Below are 21048 nucleotides of genomic sequence, written 5' to 3'. Positions count from 1 at the left end.
TATTTGACTCATACACAAAACGCACTGTATTATTGGGCGCAGCCAGGCATGGTAAAACATACGCCAGCTTAAACATACGGCATGCATGCACGCACGCTAAAAACACGTTTTTAAACAGGCAACGGAAGCAAAACTGAGTTCAGTTGTACTTTATTTAGCCATTTTACAATGTACTCACGCGACTGGTACCTGCTAGGGGCGTGCCTTTAGTGTCCTCTTACACGCCCACCCTTCACTCATTGGCGACTGGTACCTGCGAGGGGCGTGCCTTTAGCGTCCTCTTACACGCCCACCCTTCACTCATTGGCGGACTTCCACATGCCTGTCGTCACTCACTCCGCCTTTTCTCTATATAAACAGTGTGTCGGCCAGAGGTGCTCTCAGTCAGGCTTTGGAACTCGGCGCATACACTAGACGCTCCGCATTATCAGGCGTCCTGTCCATTTTGGAGAACATTTAAGACTTTTAATGGCGCCTTATAGTCGTGAAAATACGGTATATACGTCTGTTTAAAAAAACAAACAAAAAAAAAACTAAATCAGCATGCGCCTATCTATTCACCCCTCCAAAGTCAGTCATTTATAGAGCCACCTTTTCTCTACAGTCGTGGCCACGGGCGTTTGAGATAAGTTTCTATATGAGCTTGCCACATCTTGCCAATGAGATTTTTGTCCATCCCACAAGGGAAAATTGCACCATTTCCCTCAACCCCAGACCGTTTTCGCACTGACCGCTGTCGAAAAGCATCCCTGTAACATGATGCTGTTCTTGGGTTGATCAAATGCTGGCTGAAAATGTCAATGTAAGTCTCATCTGACCAGAGCACCTTCCTCCATATTTTTGGGGAGCCTTCCACATGCTTTTTTGCAAACTCAAATGTGCCTTCTTATTTTAAGAGGTAAATAACAAATTAGAGCCGCAACGACCATGACACTGGCTTCAACATAACAATGGCTAACAGGTAGCCTTCCAGTTCACTCACTCCCTTATATTTGCTCCATTGTCCGACAGAAAAAACAGAAAACGTGAATGAGGAAAAATTTCATTCGGAATTCGGCTCTATTAACATACTGGGTATGTGCACAGAGAGCAGAACTTTTCATGCAGTTTTTAGCCAGTGTTATGCCCCTGGACTTGTCAACCTGGCTGTGACAGTCCCATGGGTTTGCCCTCTTCTCCAATCCATTAATCAGCAGCTCATTTGCCATTCACCTGTATTCCATCATTTTGATGTCAACAACTAAGTGAGATCCTAAATTAGTGTTGTGACATTTGAGACAGCCATTGTTTTTGATCATTTTACCTTTTTGTTCTGGATATATATACTGATATACTGTTTTTACTATGTCCTTATCGTACAATACTGCTCGATGTGCAATACTGTTTTGTTGCTGGAACCACTTCCTCAAGACCTCAAGTGCTAAACCTACAGCCCTACTCTCATCCTATGTTTTTCGTTTACTTTGACTGTCTCTTTAATAAACCGCTCTCGCACAACTCTTATTGCCCCACAGGGATAAATAAAGTTTTCTGAATCTGAATATGATTTCCAACTCAAATTGTCATTCAGACAAACAACCAAAATTTGGTTTCTCTAACTTTATTAATATCAAGACCAACAAATTGGAGCACCAGTGTCTTTCCTTCTGTTACTCAATATCATGCAGCTTGTTTTCTCAAGATTGAATGATAATTTATTTGACGTACATCAAACCATATTATTCTTCTTTTAATCTTTTGTTTAACAACATTCGGAACCTGTATTATAGCTTCCCCACAATAATATAAAGTACCATATTTTCCGCACTATAAGGCACACCGAAAAGTCTTCTATTTTCTTAAAAGCTCACAGCGCACCTTAAAATTTGGTGCGCCTTGTGTGTGGTCATTACGGTAATATGTCTTGCTCGTCAACTTGCTGTTGGTTCAGTGAACTATGTCGCTGCTTTATTGAAAGTTTTTGTTGCAGCTCCGAAAAAAGGAGAGCTGTGGTGTTGTTGTTTTTTTAAAACACACTTTATGAATGGTTTTCACAGTCTCAACAAATACGGGTACGTCTTTGTCCGTCTCCGTGCCTTCTCTTCTTCCGTTTGACTCGAGAGGTGTTCATGACCGCCTCCGAAAAACGTAAATTAACGATTCCTTCAATGAAACTACGAAAATTAAAAATAATGCATCAAAAGAGAAAATCAAGCGAGGAAATCACAAAATAAATTATATAGCCCCACTACAGAATTTATTTTGTGATTTCCTCGGTTGTGACTACACATCAAAGGAATAAATAACAAACACTTCTGAGACAGTCCAGTCTCCTACATGTTACTGACATCTGATTGTTCTATTGGGTCTTGGCTTAAGGAAATGCCAAGGGACTAGAATTAATTTTTTTGGTTTCCTCGCTTGATTTTCTGTTTTGATGCATTATTGTCAATTTTCGTAGTTTCGTTGAAGTAATGTTAATTTACGTTTTTCAGAGGAGGTCATGAACGGAAGGAGCGTAGCTACATCTCGTGAATGCATTGTGGATTGTGCCTTATAAACCAGTGCGTCCAATATATGAAAAACATTTTAAAAATAGCCCATTCATTGAAGGTGTGCCTTATAATCCAGTGCGCCTTTAGTGCGGGAAATACGGAAGTATCATCTGCAAACAGAATACATTTGAGCAGTGTGGCTACACCAACCAAATGATTCATAGACAAAATAAACAATTTTGGCCCGAGGACAGACCTCTGGATACATACAATGGATACAACGCAAATCAGATTTTATGTTATATATCTGCACAAACTGCTTTCTATATTCTAAATAACTTGAAACCCATTTAAGTGCAACCCTTCTGATACCATATTCGCTCAGTTTTTAAGTGTGGTGTGATCAATGTTTTCAAAAGCCTTTTTGAGGTCAACAAAAATACTTGTTTCCTATCAAATGTAATTTTTTCCTCTCGATTGTAGTGGATATCTCTTCAGTTAATTCCATATGTGCCATTGATGTGGAGTGGTTAGTTCGAAATCCATACTGACTATTGCTTAAAATATTGTGTCTCACTAAGAATTGGTCTAACCTAACTACAATTTCTCTATTGTCTTTGAAAATTGCGGGAGCACAGATATTGGCCTGCCGTTTGAAAAATCATGTTTATCTCCATTTTTATAAATTGGAATCACTCTATTTTCATTTTGCCAGGAAACACCTCTGAGAAAAATGAGAGATCACAAATGTGTATAAATGGTTCAACAACCAATTCAATTATATTCTTTACCAATATCATATCCATATCGATATGGTCAGTGGATCAGTTACTTGCACAGCTTTCTATGATATTCAGTCTTTCTTTTTTTTCCTACCTTACCAAGAAAAATACTATTCACATTATCCATTATTGTTTTTTAAAAAGTCCTGGAAAATAATTTCAAGGCAAGACCGGGAACCCTGATCCTGAAAGTTTCATGCAACACCTAGATTGCATGCAACTGGACTTCATTTCACTAATTACAGTATTTGACTTTTGAATGTATTTGGTTGCATCAGAGATTTTATAAAACCTTCGATTATATAATATATATATATATAAAATCATATTTATGAAATAAATATGCCATGCCAATTTTTTGTTTTTTTTCTTTAAATATTTATTTATAATATATGGAGAGAATTTTGTGCACATCCATCATACACAATTTAGATTTTAAAAAATCGTTTAAATTGGAGGTTGTCATTTTACAAAGAGATTTAAAAACTGTGTGAATACATTTTCAATGCACGTGTCATCAAGGAAAGCAATGAAAGACAACAGAAGGACTGACTAAAGTGAGAGTTACAGTCAGGAAAAGTCTAGAGTCAGTATTTGACAGTTGGCCTGACGGTACCTCTCCCGGGGCTTTGCGAGGTCCTCATTAAATATGGATGGTGTTTGGAGCTGGGGCAAGTGGGACTCAGCAAACAGCACAAAGAGCCTGACAGGACCATCGTGCCCCCTCCTCGCCTGTCTCGCTAGCCGTCTCTGGTTATTTTCCCAAATTCCTGATTATTTGCCGTGCTTATCTCCTTTACTCTTTGATTGGTAGACCATCCCACTCTTTTGACTTTTCTCTCTGCCAAGCTGTGTGCCATTTGATTTGCTTTCTCGTGCAGTATGTGAGCAGCCCGACACATGAACAAGGTCATATTTTAGACCTTGTCTTTGCTTATGGTCTACCGGTGTCAAATCTGGAAGTCCTTGAAAATGGGATTTCTGATCACATGGCAGTTTTATTTGACGTAGTCTTATCGCATGCTGCTGTGAAATCTGCCGCTCCTAGTTTTAAACGCCGAATTTTTAACCCTCGCACTGCTAGTCGTTTCTCTGATGCCTTTAATAACGTTTGCGTACCCTCGTCGAACACAGAGGAACTCACCTCTTGGTTCAACTCATCATGCCGTGCCATCCTGGATTTGGTGGCTCCTTCAAAAACTGTGCTCCCAAAACCTAAACCCTTGCCATGGTTTAACGACATTACCCGCGCAGCTAGGCAGGGGTCTCGCAAAGCCGAACGCAAGTGGAAAAATGACAAATTGCATGTCTCTTATCAAATTTGGAAAGACTGCTGGCGTAACTACCAGCTCACAGTAAAAGAGGCCAAAAGAGAATATCTGTCGGACCTTATTCAAGCTAACCGTCACAACCCACGTGCACTATTTAAAACGATAGATTCTGTACTCAAACCCCCTCTGCCTACTTGCTCGGATTCTTCACCCAAGATGTGCAACAGATTCCTTCAGTTTTTCATTGATAAGGTCTCTACAGCTAGGACTCCGGTCTCAAATACTTCATCTGACCCCTCTGTCCATATTCCATGTTCAGCTGTGCTAAATTCTTTTGAAACTGTGTCCTTGGCGCTTTTGGAGGATGTAGTTCGCCAGACGAAGCCATCTGGCTCCCCTTGCGACTCTCTTCCCCCGCACTTCTTTCAGGAGGTTCTCCCGAATGTTGGCGCATCAGTCTTGGATATCATCAACAGCAGCCTCTCTTCAGGTGTAGTTCCCCAACAGTTTAAACATGCTGTGGTCCAACCCTTGATCAAGAAACCTGGTCTTGATCCAGATGTGCCGTCAAGCTTCAGGCCCATTTCCAAACTGCCTTTCATTTCCAAAATTCTGGAAAAAGTGGTGCACATGCAGTTTAAATTTTTCTTGGATGAACATAACATCTTGGAGGTCTTCCAGTCAGGTTTCAAGACGATGCATAGCACGGAGTCAGCCCTGTTACGCGTTTCTAATGACATCCTCCTGGCAAATGACTCTGGAGACCACGTGTGTCTAGTTTTATTGGACTTAACTGCAGCATTTGATACCGTGGATCACAGTATTCTGCTGACTCGTTTGCAGCACTTGGTGGGCATTGGCGGTAGTGCTCTTGAGTGGTTTAGGTCCTATTTAGCTGACAGAACCTTTTGTGTCAGCCTTGGCTGCTCTGAGTCACGCACTGCTCCCCTGTCATGTGGTGTTCCACAGGGCTCAATACTGGGGCGTTGTATCTGCTCCCATTGGGTTCCATCTTAAGGAAACATGGTATTCCCTTCCACTGCTATGCAGATGACTGCCAGATCTATGTCCCACTGAGCAAGAAAGACGCCTTCTCATTAAGGCCACTCCTATCCTGTCTGGAAGAAATCAAAACCTGGATGGCACAAAATTTCTTGAAATTCAATGAAAAGAAGACAGAGGTGATATTGTTTGGTCCCAGTGGCCCTTGTACATTCCATCCTGTAGACTTGGGCCCCCTGTCTCCTTATCTTAAGTCAACAGTCTCAAACTTGGGCCTTAAACTGGACAGTGATTTCAAACTCGATCGGCAAATTGGTGCCGTTGTTAAATCCAGCTTCTTTCACCTTAGACAGCTGGCCAAAATAAAACCTCTCCTCTCACATGAACACTTTGAGATGGTAATTCATGCCTTTGTCACATCCCGGCTCGATTACTGCAATGCCCTTTACTTTGGAGTCAGCCAGTCCTCCATTAAGCGCCTTCAGCTGGTCCAGAATGCCGCCGCTCGCCTCTTGACTGGTACTCGTAAGAGGGAGCACATAACTCCTACTCTGGCATCCCTTCACTGGCTCCCCATTCATTTTAGAGTTATTTTCAAGATCCTCTTATTTGTTTTCAAATCTCTGAATAATCTCGCGCCACCTTACCTCTCTGAGCTCATCCGCCCCTACACACCTGCCCGGCGCCTCAGGTCTGTGGACCAGACTTTATTAGAAGTACCAAGAACCTCGCTGCCCATCTTCAAAACCCCCCTCAAAACTCACTTGTATTCTTTGGCATTCGACTCAGCATGACTTAGATTTGTTCTTGGTTTTACTGTTTGGTGCTTTCTACCGCCTTTATTACCGATTTGTCTTACTGTTTATTGTGCATGTTAAATTGTTCCATGTACAGCACTTTGTATGCAGCGATGGCTGTTTGAAAGTGCTCTATAAATACTGTTGTTGTTGTTATGTATCTTTCATTTGTTGCAGTTTCTTCCAACCCTGCCGCTGCTCCGTTCATCTCTCTCTCTCGCTCTCCCTCATGCCCACTTTTTTTTTCTCTCTCACTCCATGTAAACATAAAACATTTGATTAGGGACGTTTGGAGGGAAGTCTTCCCGTTTTAGCAGCAGCATGCAGTGCTAAGTGCTGTAATCACATAGGGAGAGAGCTTTCTACCGTAATTGAAATTTGAATGCTTGTGATTGACCCTGTTAAACTAGTGATAGCCTGTTCAAAATCAGGCCACCTAAGGTGCTTGCATAATTAACAAAATACTGAAGTCCTAATATGTTTTATTGTTACAGTATGAATAAGAATGCAATATTGCTTTCAGAGAAATTAAAAAAAAAAGGTCATTCTAAAATGCTGGCTTATTTGGAATGTGGCACAAGTCATCTTAATAATGGTTAGGATAGGTGGTCGCATAAAGAATGAGCGACATGGGAGCGCTGGATTGTTTTATTCCCTTTTAATTCCTGAGTGTTTGTTTTTCTATTCCCCATCAATGGGATTCATGATTTGTGTTTGTCATCAGGGAATGAAGACTGGTCCTCCACAGCAGAATGATGGACGGAGAAATAGCAGGATGGGACTTTAAGTGGCGCCCACATGGAGCCCTGACACAAAGGGCTGAGAGCAGGTGTGTGCTGGTCTGTGAATCCGACACCATTTGTAGGTGGATATAAAAAGACGAATGACAAGATTAGACGATTAGCAGAATGTGCAATAAATAGTGAGGAGGGCAGACAGTGAGAGGGAAGTGTGTAGTGAACCACAGACAGTTTGTGATACTGTTTAACTTAGTCCGTTTCCTAACCAGACCTCGAAGGTTAAGGAGAAGCTCATTCTAATCTGGCTAAGCGTGGGTGACGCACAAAGTCTCTGTCTTTGCCTGTAGACATACAGTACTTTGTAATCTCATTTGCCAGTACTGTGACTTTGATGCGTTCAGAACGCAAAATGCAATTTTAATTCTGCTGGTTTTAACAAGTCGTTTGATGTTTTCCTCCCAAATATATTTGTCAATAGACTGCTCCTGTCTTAAATCAACATTGCATTCAACTAAATTGAGGTACAACTCAAAGTTGGATCATAATTGGTTTAATCCAAAAAAGGGTGCCTGACTGGTTACCACGTCCACCTCACAATTTAGGGGTTAAAATCCATTTTGTTTGAATCCGGGCTCCGGGCTTCCTGTGTGGAGTTTGCATTCTCTCCCCGTGCCTGCAAGGGTTTTGTCCTGTTATTCCGGTTTCCTTCCACATATACCTTAAAAAGTAAAGTTAAACATATTCAAGAAAGTAAACAGTGTTGTTCCAATTAAAGAAATACCGCTCCAAAAATATAAACAATCTAAAAAAATTGCAGTCATTGTTTCACATTTTGCATTGCCAAAAAAAAAGAAAAAAAGAGACTGTATTTTCCACACTATAAGGCACACGTAAAAGCATTCAATTCAAAAGTCATAGGTGCCCCTTATAATCTGATGCACCTTCTATATGTTTCAATATTCCGTTTTCTTGGACGTAGCATTTTGAATGTTCTGTAAAATGCTTTGTTACAGCTGCAGCGGTTGTGAAAGCTCAATATAAATAAAGCTGTATTGTACTGTATTCCCTTTAGCGTAGCTCCACCCCTATTGTAGCGACTATGCACCTTATAATGTGGTGTGCCCTCTACATGAAAACAGTTATAATAGGCCATTAATTGAAGTGCGCCTTATACTCCAGAAAATACGGTAATTTTCTTGACCAAAGTTTGCACTAAAAAGACCATATGTTATTACTCCTATATTTGCCAAAATGTGCAACAGAGATCACTGAATTAACAAGAACAAGTAATAATGCACCTGTGATGGCGCAAGCGAGGCAATATGCAGATAGATGAGGCAAAATCTTTGACACCTTTAACATAGTTTAGCGTCCTTTTCACCACATAAGACCTCCTGTAAAAGTCATATGCAGGCTCAGTTTAAAACATAACAACCTTTACGTGGCCATATCTTAAAACAATGGAGAGAGAATCAAAACACGTCTTACCCGTTACAGAATTCTCTGTTTTGCCGGGAAAGTGCAGCTTCGTCACACCTGCCCCGCTTCCTAGAGTTAACAACGCAGGATATCATGAGTTTTAATCACTATGTGCCAAAATTAATGTTAACCTGCGTTTGGCGGATTGGCGAGTGTTAATTTAGAACCCTGGTGGTTATCTAAATGTATTGCTTGGAAGATCATTATGGGATTGTACGAATGAATAAATAATGTGACCTCAAGCAAGCGTGGTAAACACATTTTGTGTCTCTGTAACCTGAGGAGAGAGTGAGTGAAGAAGGATCAAAGAAACGTCAGAGAATACCATGGTTGGGATAAAAAGGAAAAATAAGACTGTCACAGGCAAAACACTGCATCACTTGGCACTTGCATCCCAAAGCCTTTGCCTCTTTCAACTGTTATCTTTTTTTTTCATTTTCTGTCCTCCTTACTTCTCGGCTTTCGTCTTTGTCAATTGGCATCTCATCCTCTCCTTTCCCGCCTCATCCGCTTGTTCCCTCTAATGGATGGTGCTAATGCCCATCATCAGCAAAGCATGTCTGCTAGAGATTGCTTCCTGCAGCTGTGGGATACACCACAGCCTAGATGATCCATCTAGTCATTCCTCATTTCAGTAATTTCATTTATTTATTTTAGTATTACAAAGTGCTCTTCATGAGTATAGCATGTTCTGATTATAGCATGAATTACTGCGTATGTGTGTTTCCATTTTAGGTGTGGTTATGACCGCATATTTTATGCTAATATTGTGTCGACACCAATCTTGTGCATCCGACGTTAATTGAAACGGTAACACTTCATCGTAATTGTGACGCGAGCAAAAAGTTGACCTCTTCTCAGGTAAATGGAACTGCAGGACAGGAGTCGCTCCTCGTCCCGCAGGACCAGCAGGGTCGAGCAGGTAGTGGGCAGATGGCTGAGACGTTCCCGAGATTTGGGCAGCAGGTCTTTGAGCAGGTAAAACTTTGGACGTCTAATTTGTTATCTGAAGCATGTTCCAAAACCAGTACGTTTGGTATTACAAATAATGGGGAGCTACATATTAGCTCCATGTGTCGTGAGAGACTCGTGATCCATATCAAACAGCAAGCTATTCTGCGGGTTGCAGGCAGAGGCTACACGATGGCGTTACACTGACTTGTGCTACGATTACCATTATTTCCAGAAGACAAAATGCACCTGATTAAAAGGTGCAACATATGAATTTAGCCATAAAACGTATTTGTACATGCATCATATGAATAGCTGTGAGGGACCTCATTTTGACCTCATGTGCAATTTAACAGCTTGACCACTCGGCACAAAAAAGGACAACCAGCTGCAAATTAACAATGTGTTCTTTTCTGACCACTTGCAGAGACAGAGTTGCAATAGATGGGAGATCGGCAGAGTCCTTTAGCACAGAGAGGAGGAACTATCCCTTCCGCTTGAATGTTTTGATCCAAAAGGACCCAAAGCTCACATCTCATGGCCTCACTCTTTCTTCCCAGCCGCCTATCTTGGTACAAGAGGTCACCCAAGGTATGACAAGAAACGTCAAATGTGAATCGCCTTTGCTCTTTGTTGATGGATACAATCGTGTTCCTCCACCCATAATGGTCACGACATGTTCCTGTTGGGCTTTTGTTCCATTTGAACCATTATTTTCCATGGTGGAATAACTGTACGACCTACATCAACGATTTCTTAAAGTACAATAATTTAGTGCCCAAATTGAATTGTATTCAAAATGTTCTCTAATCCAGGTATTCAGTGGCGCCCGAGATCAACAGGGGCGCTGTGTAGGAAATTAAGCAATTTCAATGAATTGACCAGAAAACTATTATCTATTCATGAACAAAACATCTTTGTTCATCGATTTATGCAAGTGGCACACAGAGACCAGCAGAATAGGAAAATGTTCCTTCATTCAATGACAAGTAGTTACAATTGACCTGTTGCCATTAATACCACAGAATAGGTCATGGCTTCCAGAGAGTGGAGCAGCTTTGTAATCAGTTAAACAGGCCTACATTTCACACTTTTGGCTCCTGGCTTGCTCCTGATCATCCGAATTTCCTTTCCTCTGAGGAAGATCATTTGCCTCGTCTTCTTGGCAAAGCCTGGCCTTGGCCACGTCTTTGCACATCCAAATAACTTGATGATTTTGGCATCTGTAGTCAGACCCGTCACCCAGTACAAGGACATTTTATGTATCCAGGTGGTCCTGCAGATGGCAGGCTCTTCCCTGGCGACCAGCTTGTGAAGATCAATAATGTTGCTGTCGATGACCTGACCCCTGAGCAAGCTGCTGAAATTATCAGGTCTACACTTACACCGGCAACTTCATTTAACCACCCCACACAATGCATGCACAGGTAGGCTGTATATCTTTATTAAATCAACTTTACCAGCTCCTCTCCATTTTTTTTTCTTTATAGAGAGTGTCAAGAGTCATTGTCTGTGACTATACTCAGAACAATGCAGGTAAGTCACACTATCTCACCAAAATCATACACACAAGCAGAGTCTGATTGAAGTTGAATTGTTGTATAACAACCTATGCCGTGTGAAACTGGTTCTTCATTTGAACTCGATTTTTATAGCAAAATACTAAGGAGAGGATCATCAGTTGCACAAGACAATGATACAGCATCAGGTTAATGTAGAAATTGCATTATTAAAACCTTATTTAGTTTTAGTCGACTTTTTGTGATCATTGATGCACACAAGATATGTTTTTTCCTTATGATTCCCTGATGATTGTGTGTGAGTTCCAACTGGGTTGATTCTATGAAGATTTATCAGCATATTTCTTCTGGGGTTTAGCAATGTATTGGAGTGTGTATTAAATTGTGTTACGTGAATTTGCAAAACAGATTTCATTTGGACAAATGTCCACATTGCTTGACAAGTGATTGATCAACATAGTGTAGTATCTGAGCTTTGTCACAAAGGTTCCAGGACTGCTGTGACAAAAACTATATTTCTGTTATTTTTCATCATCCAAATTTAAAAGTATGTTTTCCCCCTTCAATGTCATCCCGCTGAGGTCAAATAAACTTTCCCAGCCTTCTCTGCCAGACACTCATGCACGCATTAAAAGATTCTTCTGGGTTCGTCCCCAGCACTATCATTTCGAACATCTGAATGTTGTCCACTTCTTCAAAATAGGTCCTCTTTATAAGTCCCGTGATCTTGGGAAATAGGAGAAAAAAAGAAATCACACAGAGCCAGGTCGGGGGAAATGATATATATATCTGGCATACGTGACCCAAATTGCAAGTAATCGTTTTAAAAATGATTCTCACAATGAATAATTTCACCAAGATTGAACAGAAAACCATAAAGGTTTAAATGTAAATACACATGCATAAAATATTAGACTCAGAGATTGTAGATAGATTTCTGTTGTCATGGCAGCAAATCGAAGGGAATACGAGCGCCAACACATATGCAAAGTTGTGAGGCGCAACTGTTTTGATGCTTTAACTTTAATTGAATCCCACTTGAAACATAACATCATAAAGTGGACATTTGCGGCGATAGTACCAATGCTGACACACAGACAGTGCATTTATGACATGTCAGTGATGTCATCTTCAGAAGATTTCTCCATCAAATGATGACATCGAGGAGCCTTTGTCTCATAACCCTAAAACATTTCTACCTCCTCCCTCCTGAAGGGAATTCCTGGTGAGAAGTGATAGCATGTAAACAGATTGAATAAGGACCTAGGAACATGGAAGTAAAGGAATGAGATGAGCCCATTGTCAATCCTGTTCGCTCTGGTGTATGTTCACCCTCATGATAAAACACGCAATACACGTGGCACGTGTTTCCGTCTTTTTTCAACGAAACGGGTGTCCGTCAGTGGCAGACTGTGAACGTCTGTCTGTCCTCAAATGGTTAAGGATTAATTCCGGTGACGGAAATAAACCCACTTCCGTCGATGCTTAGTCCGTCAGTTTCCCATCATTCGGCACATTGGTCGGCAAAACAGGCATCCGTCCGTGACCGACTGTCCGTACAGATGGAATGCCCACCTTTGGTAGTTTGTAGTTTGGGTTAGAACACAATATATCTTTTGTGGCGCACACAAGTCCCTGAATTTTCTGACACACCTTGTATACTGAATGTGTGTGTCCCTGCATCTGGTGTGGATGCAATGTACACCGTTCAGATGGATGTTCTTATTACGAGCAAATCTATAAATCACCGCCACACCAATGCTTGGGGTTGAGTATTATACTGCACAGCTCTCCTGTCACCAAGGTCCTAACATGGCAGCACATGGCCACCTTGTATGTATGTTGGTTGTATGTGTGTGTGTTGGTGGGCAAGTGTCCAAGCTTTGCAATCCAATCCGTATCTGAGGAGCAAATTTATGATTTCACTCATGTGAAGGGGATCGCTAAATAAATGTGGCTGAACCTCAACTTGATTCATGACTCTCAGCTTCTATATACCGGTAGTATATCTATGCATTCGTAATATTACCGTGCTTCTGAATTAAAAGCATTTAATATGAATTAATTGAAGATCATCAAACTAATTCTGAATTATTGCTCATATTTAAAGTGCCACACGAGGTGGTACGGAGATATCCTCATTGGCACATCTGCTCCTGTTCTGAGGTGTGGGATTCAAATCATGGCTTCTGTTATGTCTCGGATAAACCGAGTTTAGGGGATCCAAAAAGCGTAGACAAAAACAAGGTCTCCGTAGGAAAAAAGACAGTTTAATGTCTCAATCGCACCGAAATAAGGCGAGAACATAAAGCGCTGGTCCACAATAAGGACCAGGAGGCAAATCCAAACGAGTAACAAAAAGCGCTTGCACAAAAGAGCAAGGAAGAAAAAAATAAAGACCGCAAAATACGAACGAAAAATAATGTATCACCAATACACGCACAAAAGCCAAATCACCAAAAAAAAAAACAGTACTTACTCAAAAATGGGTACCGAGAACTATAACGCGAAATCACGACGAGGTCAAAAGCCAATAAGTCAAAGAACAGCGAAAACAGCAATGCCATAGACAATACTCCCACAACAGGTGAATGGCGGAGGAGTCCTTAAATGCTGAGTCTAATGATTACAGATTGGCAGCAGGTGTGCCAGAAAGTCCGCTCATGCCACCTGCTGGCCAGACCGCAAAACCGAAACGTGACAGCTTCGGCCTCACCAACCTCACGTTTGTTTTCGACACTCTGGCTCCTTCTCCCACATTCCGGAAACATGCATGTTAATTAAGGTCATTGTGCGTAGTTATAAATGTGAGTATGAATGTTTGTTTATCCATATATGCCCTGTGATTGATTGGTGACCAATCCTGGTTGTACCCCGCCTTGCTCCAGCTGGGGTAGGGTCCAGCACACTTGTGACCCAAATGAGGGCAGACACCATTGAAAATGAAAGGCTGGAGCGATATCAATCATGTGGCTTCACCATGGCACTACTGTATATGCGCGTAGCATAATAACACTGCCTATTGCTTCACCGGCAGTGCTGAATGCCCACATTGGGGAAAATGGCTTGCCTCTAAATTTTATCTTGTCACTCAAAGTACATAGCCTGCGTGCCGCCGACTTGCATTATATTAAGTGCTGATTAAACTAGGAAAATATTCTGCAAACGTTTTAGTGCCTTGTATATCTTTCAGGGTCCTAAGTCATCATTTATCACGGCTGAGAAGAGGGCCAAGCTCAAGTCCAATCCTGTAAAAGTTCACTTTGCTGAGGAGGTGGAGGTCAATGGTCACTCTCAGGTTAGTGTGAACACAATTCCAATGACACTACTTATGGGCTCACTCTCTGTGAATGCGTGTTTTCAGATAGCGTAGTATTTTTTACAAATCTGCATAGCACGGGTTGCTGAGGTCTGGTCATGTGAAATGTTTGTTTTAGGAGCAAAGATATATGGGCAATTTCAGAGTATACTGAAACATCTGGCTGACAAATTTCACAGTTGGTGGTCAGACCCCCCACCCCCGGCCATCCATTGGATCTATTCCTAGCAGCAGCATTGCATTTCAGATCAACATATTTATGTCAGAGTGAAAGTAGTAAGTCGTTCAAAAAGTCCTATAAATTGTTCTTGTTTGTGTGTGAATATTTGCTTGGACGTAAACTCGGTTGTGTATGGTATCTTTATACAACTCAAGACAAGTGATCGCTTTTTTTTTTTAAATCACACACGCCTGGCTCTGTTACCGGATGTGAAATTGGCTGGATGGAAAATACCACTGAGACTGAAGTGCCCACTTACTAATTTCAGAGAAAATGCAAGTCGATATTGTGGCCTCATCTTCGAATAATCACTGTGAATAACGTGCAGGGCGTGAAGACCCATGTTAGGGAGCACTTTGCAACATGCGTTTTTTTAGAAGTGCTACACAAATACAGTCATTGTTTTAGTATAGAAAGACGGGTATAATGTAATACAGTACGTCTCCTTGACATCTACTTTTGTATGGATTATAGGGCAATTCGCTGCTATTCCTGCCTAATGTCCTGAAGGTGTATCTGGAGAATGGGCAGACCAAGGCCTTTAAATTTGAACCCAGCACGACAGTCAAGGTACAAGATAGATTTACATTCATATTATTACATACGGACAGACTACACTGTCCCGTTTTAGCAAAAATTGGGATTTTGTAATGTAACCACATGTCATTTTAATCCAATAGATAAAACAACAAAACTCACATTTTTATGCCATTTTTGACCATATGACGCCATTTAAAATGTTTTGAAGATTGTGAAATACACACCTGATTCAAATGATCAGCTCATCAGCAAGCTCTGTAGAGGCGTAAAACGATCAGGAACAATTGAATCAGGTGTGTTAGAGTCGGGCGGGATCTCAAACAGGCAGGATATGTCTCTCGAGGAACCGCAGTTCTCCAACCCTGTCTTAAGGAAAGGTTTGATTCTTACAGTCAATGTCAAATCTAAATCTTTGGTACTCTCACATCATAGCCAGCAAACAACATAGGAAGTCATCGTTTAAAATACCATCCACAGTCATGGTTTCATGAAATAAAATGCTTATCTTGCCCAATACATTCATAATACAACAAAACTAGGTGAAAAGCAACATTTGGAATTGTGAAAAATGAAGAGAGTCTTGTGTCATTGAGATTGTCACAAACGTGGTGGTGGAGGACCCCAAAAAGCAGGCAAGATGGAGGAAGCAGGGTGAACTGACCAAGATGTATTTAACAAAAATACCAACAGGAGTACTCTGGAAAATTACTTACAAGTGCTCAAAGTCCTGGAAATCACAAGAGCCAAAGTCACAAAAGAAACCTGTGATAGAAAACAAAACGTGACAGGAGCAGAGCACACAGACACTCACAACTCACAATGACCCAACCCAGACTGACAGAACTCAGGGAACTAAATACAAGCAAAGTAACGAGACTACCTGAAACACCTGGACAAGACACAAAGGGTTGAAGGAGCTGATTGGTTAAACACAAGGGACACTGATAACGAGAACAGGTGGCGACAAAAAGGGCACATGAGGGAACAAAACCAAACGGAACCAATCAGAAACATAACAGAGATTTTCACATATGATTTGAATGAATAGACCTTCAAGCAAGGTATGCAAAATGGTGCATGTCGTTATAATATGCACATCATATTTCATGAAACCCTGACTGTGGATGATATGATAATAATGACGTCTCAATTACAGCGGGCGTTACGAGCGTGCAAATGCACACTTGTGCACATGCTCTGTCTTGATGTAAATGTTTATTAATGTCGTCGTTTACACACTTGAAAATGGCAGCCTCTGACCAGAGCTCGCCTGCAACGGGATAACTAATTTTTTTAACTGCTTGTAGCTTGTTTTGAGCACGCTGTACAAGGCTGACTGATATGAAGATTATGTATGAGAGCAACCTTTGACATTTTCATTGGTCCACTGGGTTGCGTTCAAGCGAATTTCATTGGTCAAATGTGACGAGACTCTCAGTGAATGTCTTGGCAGTATCTAGCTTGTTTGTAAAAATCCATAAATTAACTCTGTCACATTTAGAGCTACAACCAGGGATGTCAAACTCATTTCACATTGTAGGCCACATACGGACTCGGTAGATGTCAAGTGGGCCGGACCATTAACATTATACCATACCCTGCTATAAATAACCAAAATATCATGCCTTTCCTTTGTTTCGGTATAAAGAAGCATTGGCGCATTGATACCGTCGGCTGTGTTGGGTCTGTCTCAGTGACAGACTGAGACCGCTGTTTTCTTCTCTGATCAAAACAATGTTGTCTTCTATTCTGATCAAAACAGTGTGCACCCAAGTGGAGATCCATGATTGGATTTTATTAAAAATATTCATTCTGTCTTTAATCAATTTTTTCACTTTTAAAATATCCTGCAGGCCAGATCGAACCTCCTTGGGGGTGGGTTCCGGCCCGTGGGCCGTATGTCTGACACATCTGAGCTACATGGTTCAAAAGCATAGGACAAAAAGTAGTGTCTTTTATTCCCGAAATTACAGTATGAATTTCATGTGTAAATAACACACTACAAATGAAGGACTGCTTTGACGCTCTGTAAAATTGGATATTCATTTTGCGTGGGCCCGGATAGAGAGACAATATCCGACTGAATAAACAACAAGTCCTTGTCACTTTCATTATCATTTCCATTGTTGTGAATGTGTGCTGCACGATATAAATACTAAACCAGTTGGTCCTTCATTTTTTAGTTTGGCAATCGCAGCAGCTTCAGGTTGCTTCTTCTTTGGCTAGCGTTCCGATCGACGTCACAATGCAGATTATTATATTTTTGGCACACATCACATCACATCACATTGTACTCAGTGAGGATAATGAAACTTTGGAGCCCTCAGTTATTCGGGCCTTGCCTGACGGCTAAGGCCAATTGTGTTGACAATACTTGTCTAAATTGTCACTAAATATTATGACATTAGTGTTGCGCTCTTGGCACCCCAAGGTTGAGCTTTATTTATCTAAAATCCAAGTTTGTTATTGAAAAAAAATGTGAATCAAACTGTTTCTTGTCTTTTATTATTACTTTTTTTTAATGACTATGATTATTTTCTTTGCGCCAGGACATTGTGATGACACTCAAGGAAAAACTTTCTCTGAGAAATATTGAACATTTCTCCCTGGTGCTCGAGCAACTATACAGTGTCACGAAACTACTTCTACTACATGATGATGAGAAGATCCAACAGGTATCCCGACAACACTTTTGACCCGCTTCCCCAATTGGATGTTTTGAAATTCGTCTACGTACAAGCAATGTTTCTATGACCTCTGTGCTGTGAATTACAGTTTTTCCCCAGTTGCTTTTGGTATATTACATCCACCAAGTATAAACTACTTGTTCCATGTTGAAATAATTGTGTCACTTTGGGAAAAAAAAAATCTCATTTATTTGAACAAGTTGCAAATGCTTTGGCTCTGGTTGACTAAAATTTTATTATTGTGGGTCTCTGTTGAATTGTCTCATACCCCACAAAAAGTTATCATAACATGTCAGGAGTGTTTCGATACATTTCCCTGAGCCCTTTTTCCCCCCAGGTGAATTTGGACTTTTTCTAATGCATAGAAATAAGTGAAGAATTAGCTCAATCGATGATCATCCAGTTTTCCGAAATAGCTCATAGCAAGTGAAGATAATTGTTGTGATGTGAATGGGAATTGGTGGCCCAAAATTAGTAAGAAGTAGGAATTTCTACAGTGTTCCATGTTCAATTTTCCCAAAATAGATTGCCCCATGTTCACTTTCCACTATTTCTGCTCTGCAGTGCTGTTCTTGTTCCTTTCTGTATGACAATGAGATGGTTTGTCAACAACTTACAGTGGAAACAGTAAAAGTGAATGTCTCTTGCAATCAATCTTCCACACACCCCGAATGTGTGACTTTCAGTGAAAAGTCATGAATTTGTCAGCAAAACGTTACATCAAAACATCCCTCCAGACGAGCGCACTGTCATACTGACAATGACACGAACACTTGTTCTGATGGCAACGATATGTTCAGTAACACAAATATTGAGTGTGGGGTAGCTTACGAAGGATATTTGGTAAGAAAATTGCTTTTGCAGGGGAACCATGGTATTTTGCTATTTGTGTGAATTGTTTGGAAAAATGCACTGACTTTTTTGCAAATCTTAGAAATGAACCAAAGCAACCGAGAAAATACATATAATACATGCACCTTTTGGTTTGAGTTCAGGTGGTCCAGAAGAAGGAGTCCCGTGACTTCAGATGTCTATTCCGTGTTTGCTTCATTCCAAAACTACCTGAGACTCTGCTACAAGACGATCAGACTGCCTTTGAGTACCTTTACCTGCAGGTATACTGTAGAAGCAGGAATCTCTATGGGTAGCATCTTTAGTAAAATGCTAAAACTGACATTTTTGATATACAGTACCTAATTTTACTAGTCATTCTTTTCCATCAAATTAACTGTACATTGCCAAATATTACTTCACAGACATGCAGCAGTTACTTGACCCTGACCCTGCCAACCATCATAGAGTCATACACAACTAACTGTACCGTATTTTCCGGATTATAAATCGCTCCGGAGTATAGGTCGCACCAGCCATAAAATGCATATAAAGAAGAATAAAACATATATAAGTCGCACTGGAGCATTATTCGCATTTTGGGGGGAAAAGTTTATTTGATAAAATCCAACAACAAGAACATACATGTCATCTTGAAAGGCAATTTGCGATAAAAATAAAACAGACTGAATACGTGTGACACATAAACAACGAATTGAGAACGTGACTGGTATGTTCATGTAACATATCAAGAGTTATTCAGATAACTATAGCACAAAGAACACGCTAACAAGTTATGTGAAATGATATAATAATGTGTAAATAATTTCACACAAGTCGCTCCAGAGTATGTCGCAACCCTGGCCAAACTATGAAAAAAAAACTACGACTCCGGAAAATAAGGTGCACACAGTATGTTGGAGCTGGTTGTGAGAGTCTGTAAAGTGCAAACAAACTTATTCAAAAGTGAGAATGAGGACTTTAAGATGTGATTTCACCATATAGAAGTTTTGATAAAAAAAACAAACAAACATGGAATGACGTACAACTACTTTCAGCAGCATGGTGGTGTATTGCTTAGCACGTCATCCAACTGTACTTGTGGCGAATTTTCATGGCTGCATTTTCTCCAGACTGGATTACCCTGTTTGTTTGGGGGGTTTTGTTGTTCTTGTCGTGTTATTTTTTTTTTTTTTGCAGTGTAATGTGATACAGGGTTGGTTTCTTACTTTTGTAGATACTAAAACAGGTAGGCAACAGGTTTGTCGCCTGTTAAAAAGGATGGGGAAATATGCTCTTAGATTTGGTTTCATTTTTAAGCACATTGAAAAAACAAATCCTGTCAGAGTTCCAGCATTCATAAGGTCTGAGTCATAGACTTGAAAAGAGCCTTTTAGGAAAATATAATGGGCCGCAGCCATTCACTGATTAAAAAATCAATAAATATAAATATAATTTGTGGGAGACCAATGTGAGCAGGCTGTTGCTGTACTGTACAAGCAACAACGTTTGGTAGCTTTCTTCAACTAGACAGTAGAGGCTGGCAATAATCCATCCCGTTTAGGATAAAAGCAAATGGGTGTAAATCAGAAAATATGAGGTTGACTGGTGTGTTGATGTTTGCCGAAGGGAGTGAATGATGTCCTGCAAGAGCGTTTTGCTGTGGAAATGAGGTGTAACACCGCGCTGCGACTTGCCGCCCTGCACATCCAGGAGAGGCTGGCAAGCTGTGGACTGTCCCCGAAGACGAGCCTGAAGATAGTCACGTAACGATACACACATTCTGTATTCATTTTATAAAGACAACATTGCAATGCATGCAATGTATTCTCAACATTGTAAACTTCAACCAGTGGAGTTAAATTTTTTATGTTAAAATATCTCTGGAGTATTTCTGCACCTTCGATTCTCTTGACCGGTCAAGTCGTGTGTTGATGTGTTTGCTCCAGTAAGACGTGGGGCATCGACAACTTTGTTTCATCCACGTTGCTGAGAAACATGCGAGAAAAAGATTTGATGAAGGCCATTAGCTTCCAGCTGAAGAAGAGCCAATCCCAATATGATTCCAAACAGAGGGGCCTGACAGTCAACCAAGCACGCATAAATTACCTGGAAGAGCTGAGTGAGCTCAAGTCTTATGGTGGGAAATCTTTTAGCGCAACTATGATGGTAAGAATTCCCCTTTTTTTTTAATCTTACTCATGTATACTGTATATCAATATTTGTATTGTTTGTAGCACAGTAACCTCGCGGTTGGCGCTTATTATTATAATTACTAGGTTCCCTGGCTGGCAAGGGGTGTAGGGTGTACCAGCAGTCCCCAACCTTTTTTGCCCCACGGACCGATTTAATGTCATACAATATTTTCAGGGACTGGCCTTAAAGGTGTGGCGGATAAATACAACAAAATAATACGATATAACCTGCATGAATAC

General features: G+C 40.7%; 1 protein-coding gene across 2 annotated transcripts in view; it reads left to right on the top strand.

Annotated features, from left to right (window-relative positions):
• frmpd1a (FERM and PDZ domain containing 1a) overlaps window positions 1-21048 on the top strand; it is a 42030-nt gene that overhangs the window by 8130 nt on the left and 12852 nt on the right. For both annotated transcript variants that reach the window (XM_086120550.1, XM_086120549.1), the window contains exons 2-12: window positions 7051-7155; window positions 9407-9523; window positions 9924-10087; window positions 10767-10869; window positions 10987-11032; window positions 14210-14314; window positions 15030-15125; window positions 17645-17770; window positions 18778-18897; window positions 20243-20379; window positions 20563-20782. In XM_086120550.1, the coding sequence (XP_085976676.1) occupies window positions 9411-9523; window positions 9924-10087; window positions 10767-10869; window positions 10987-11032; window positions 14210-14314; window positions 15030-15125; window positions 17645-17770; window positions 18778-18897; window positions 20243-20379; window positions 20563-20782 (1230 nt within the window). In that variant the 5' untranslated portion in view covers window positions 7051-7155; window positions 9407-9410. The remainder of the gene's footprint in view (window positions 1-7050; window positions 7156-9406; window positions 9524-9923; window positions 10088-10766; window positions 10870-10986; window positions 11033-14209; window positions 14315-15029; window positions 15126-17644; window positions 17771-18777; window positions 18898-20242; window positions 20380-20562; window positions 20783-21048) is intronic.

This window comes from Hippocampus guttulatus, chromosome 9, assembly GCF_054856545.1.
Source record: "Hippocampus guttulatus isolate MCC_2025c chromosome 9, RoL_Hgut_1.0, whole genome shotgun sequence".
NCBI classification, from domain to species: Eukaryota; Metazoa; Chordata; class Actinopteri; order Syngnathiformes; family Syngnathidae; genus Hippocampus; species Hippocampus guttulatus.
The sequence above is the reverse complement of the archived record's forward strand: the minus strand, read 5'-3'. Positions and strand labels throughout refer to the sequence as shown.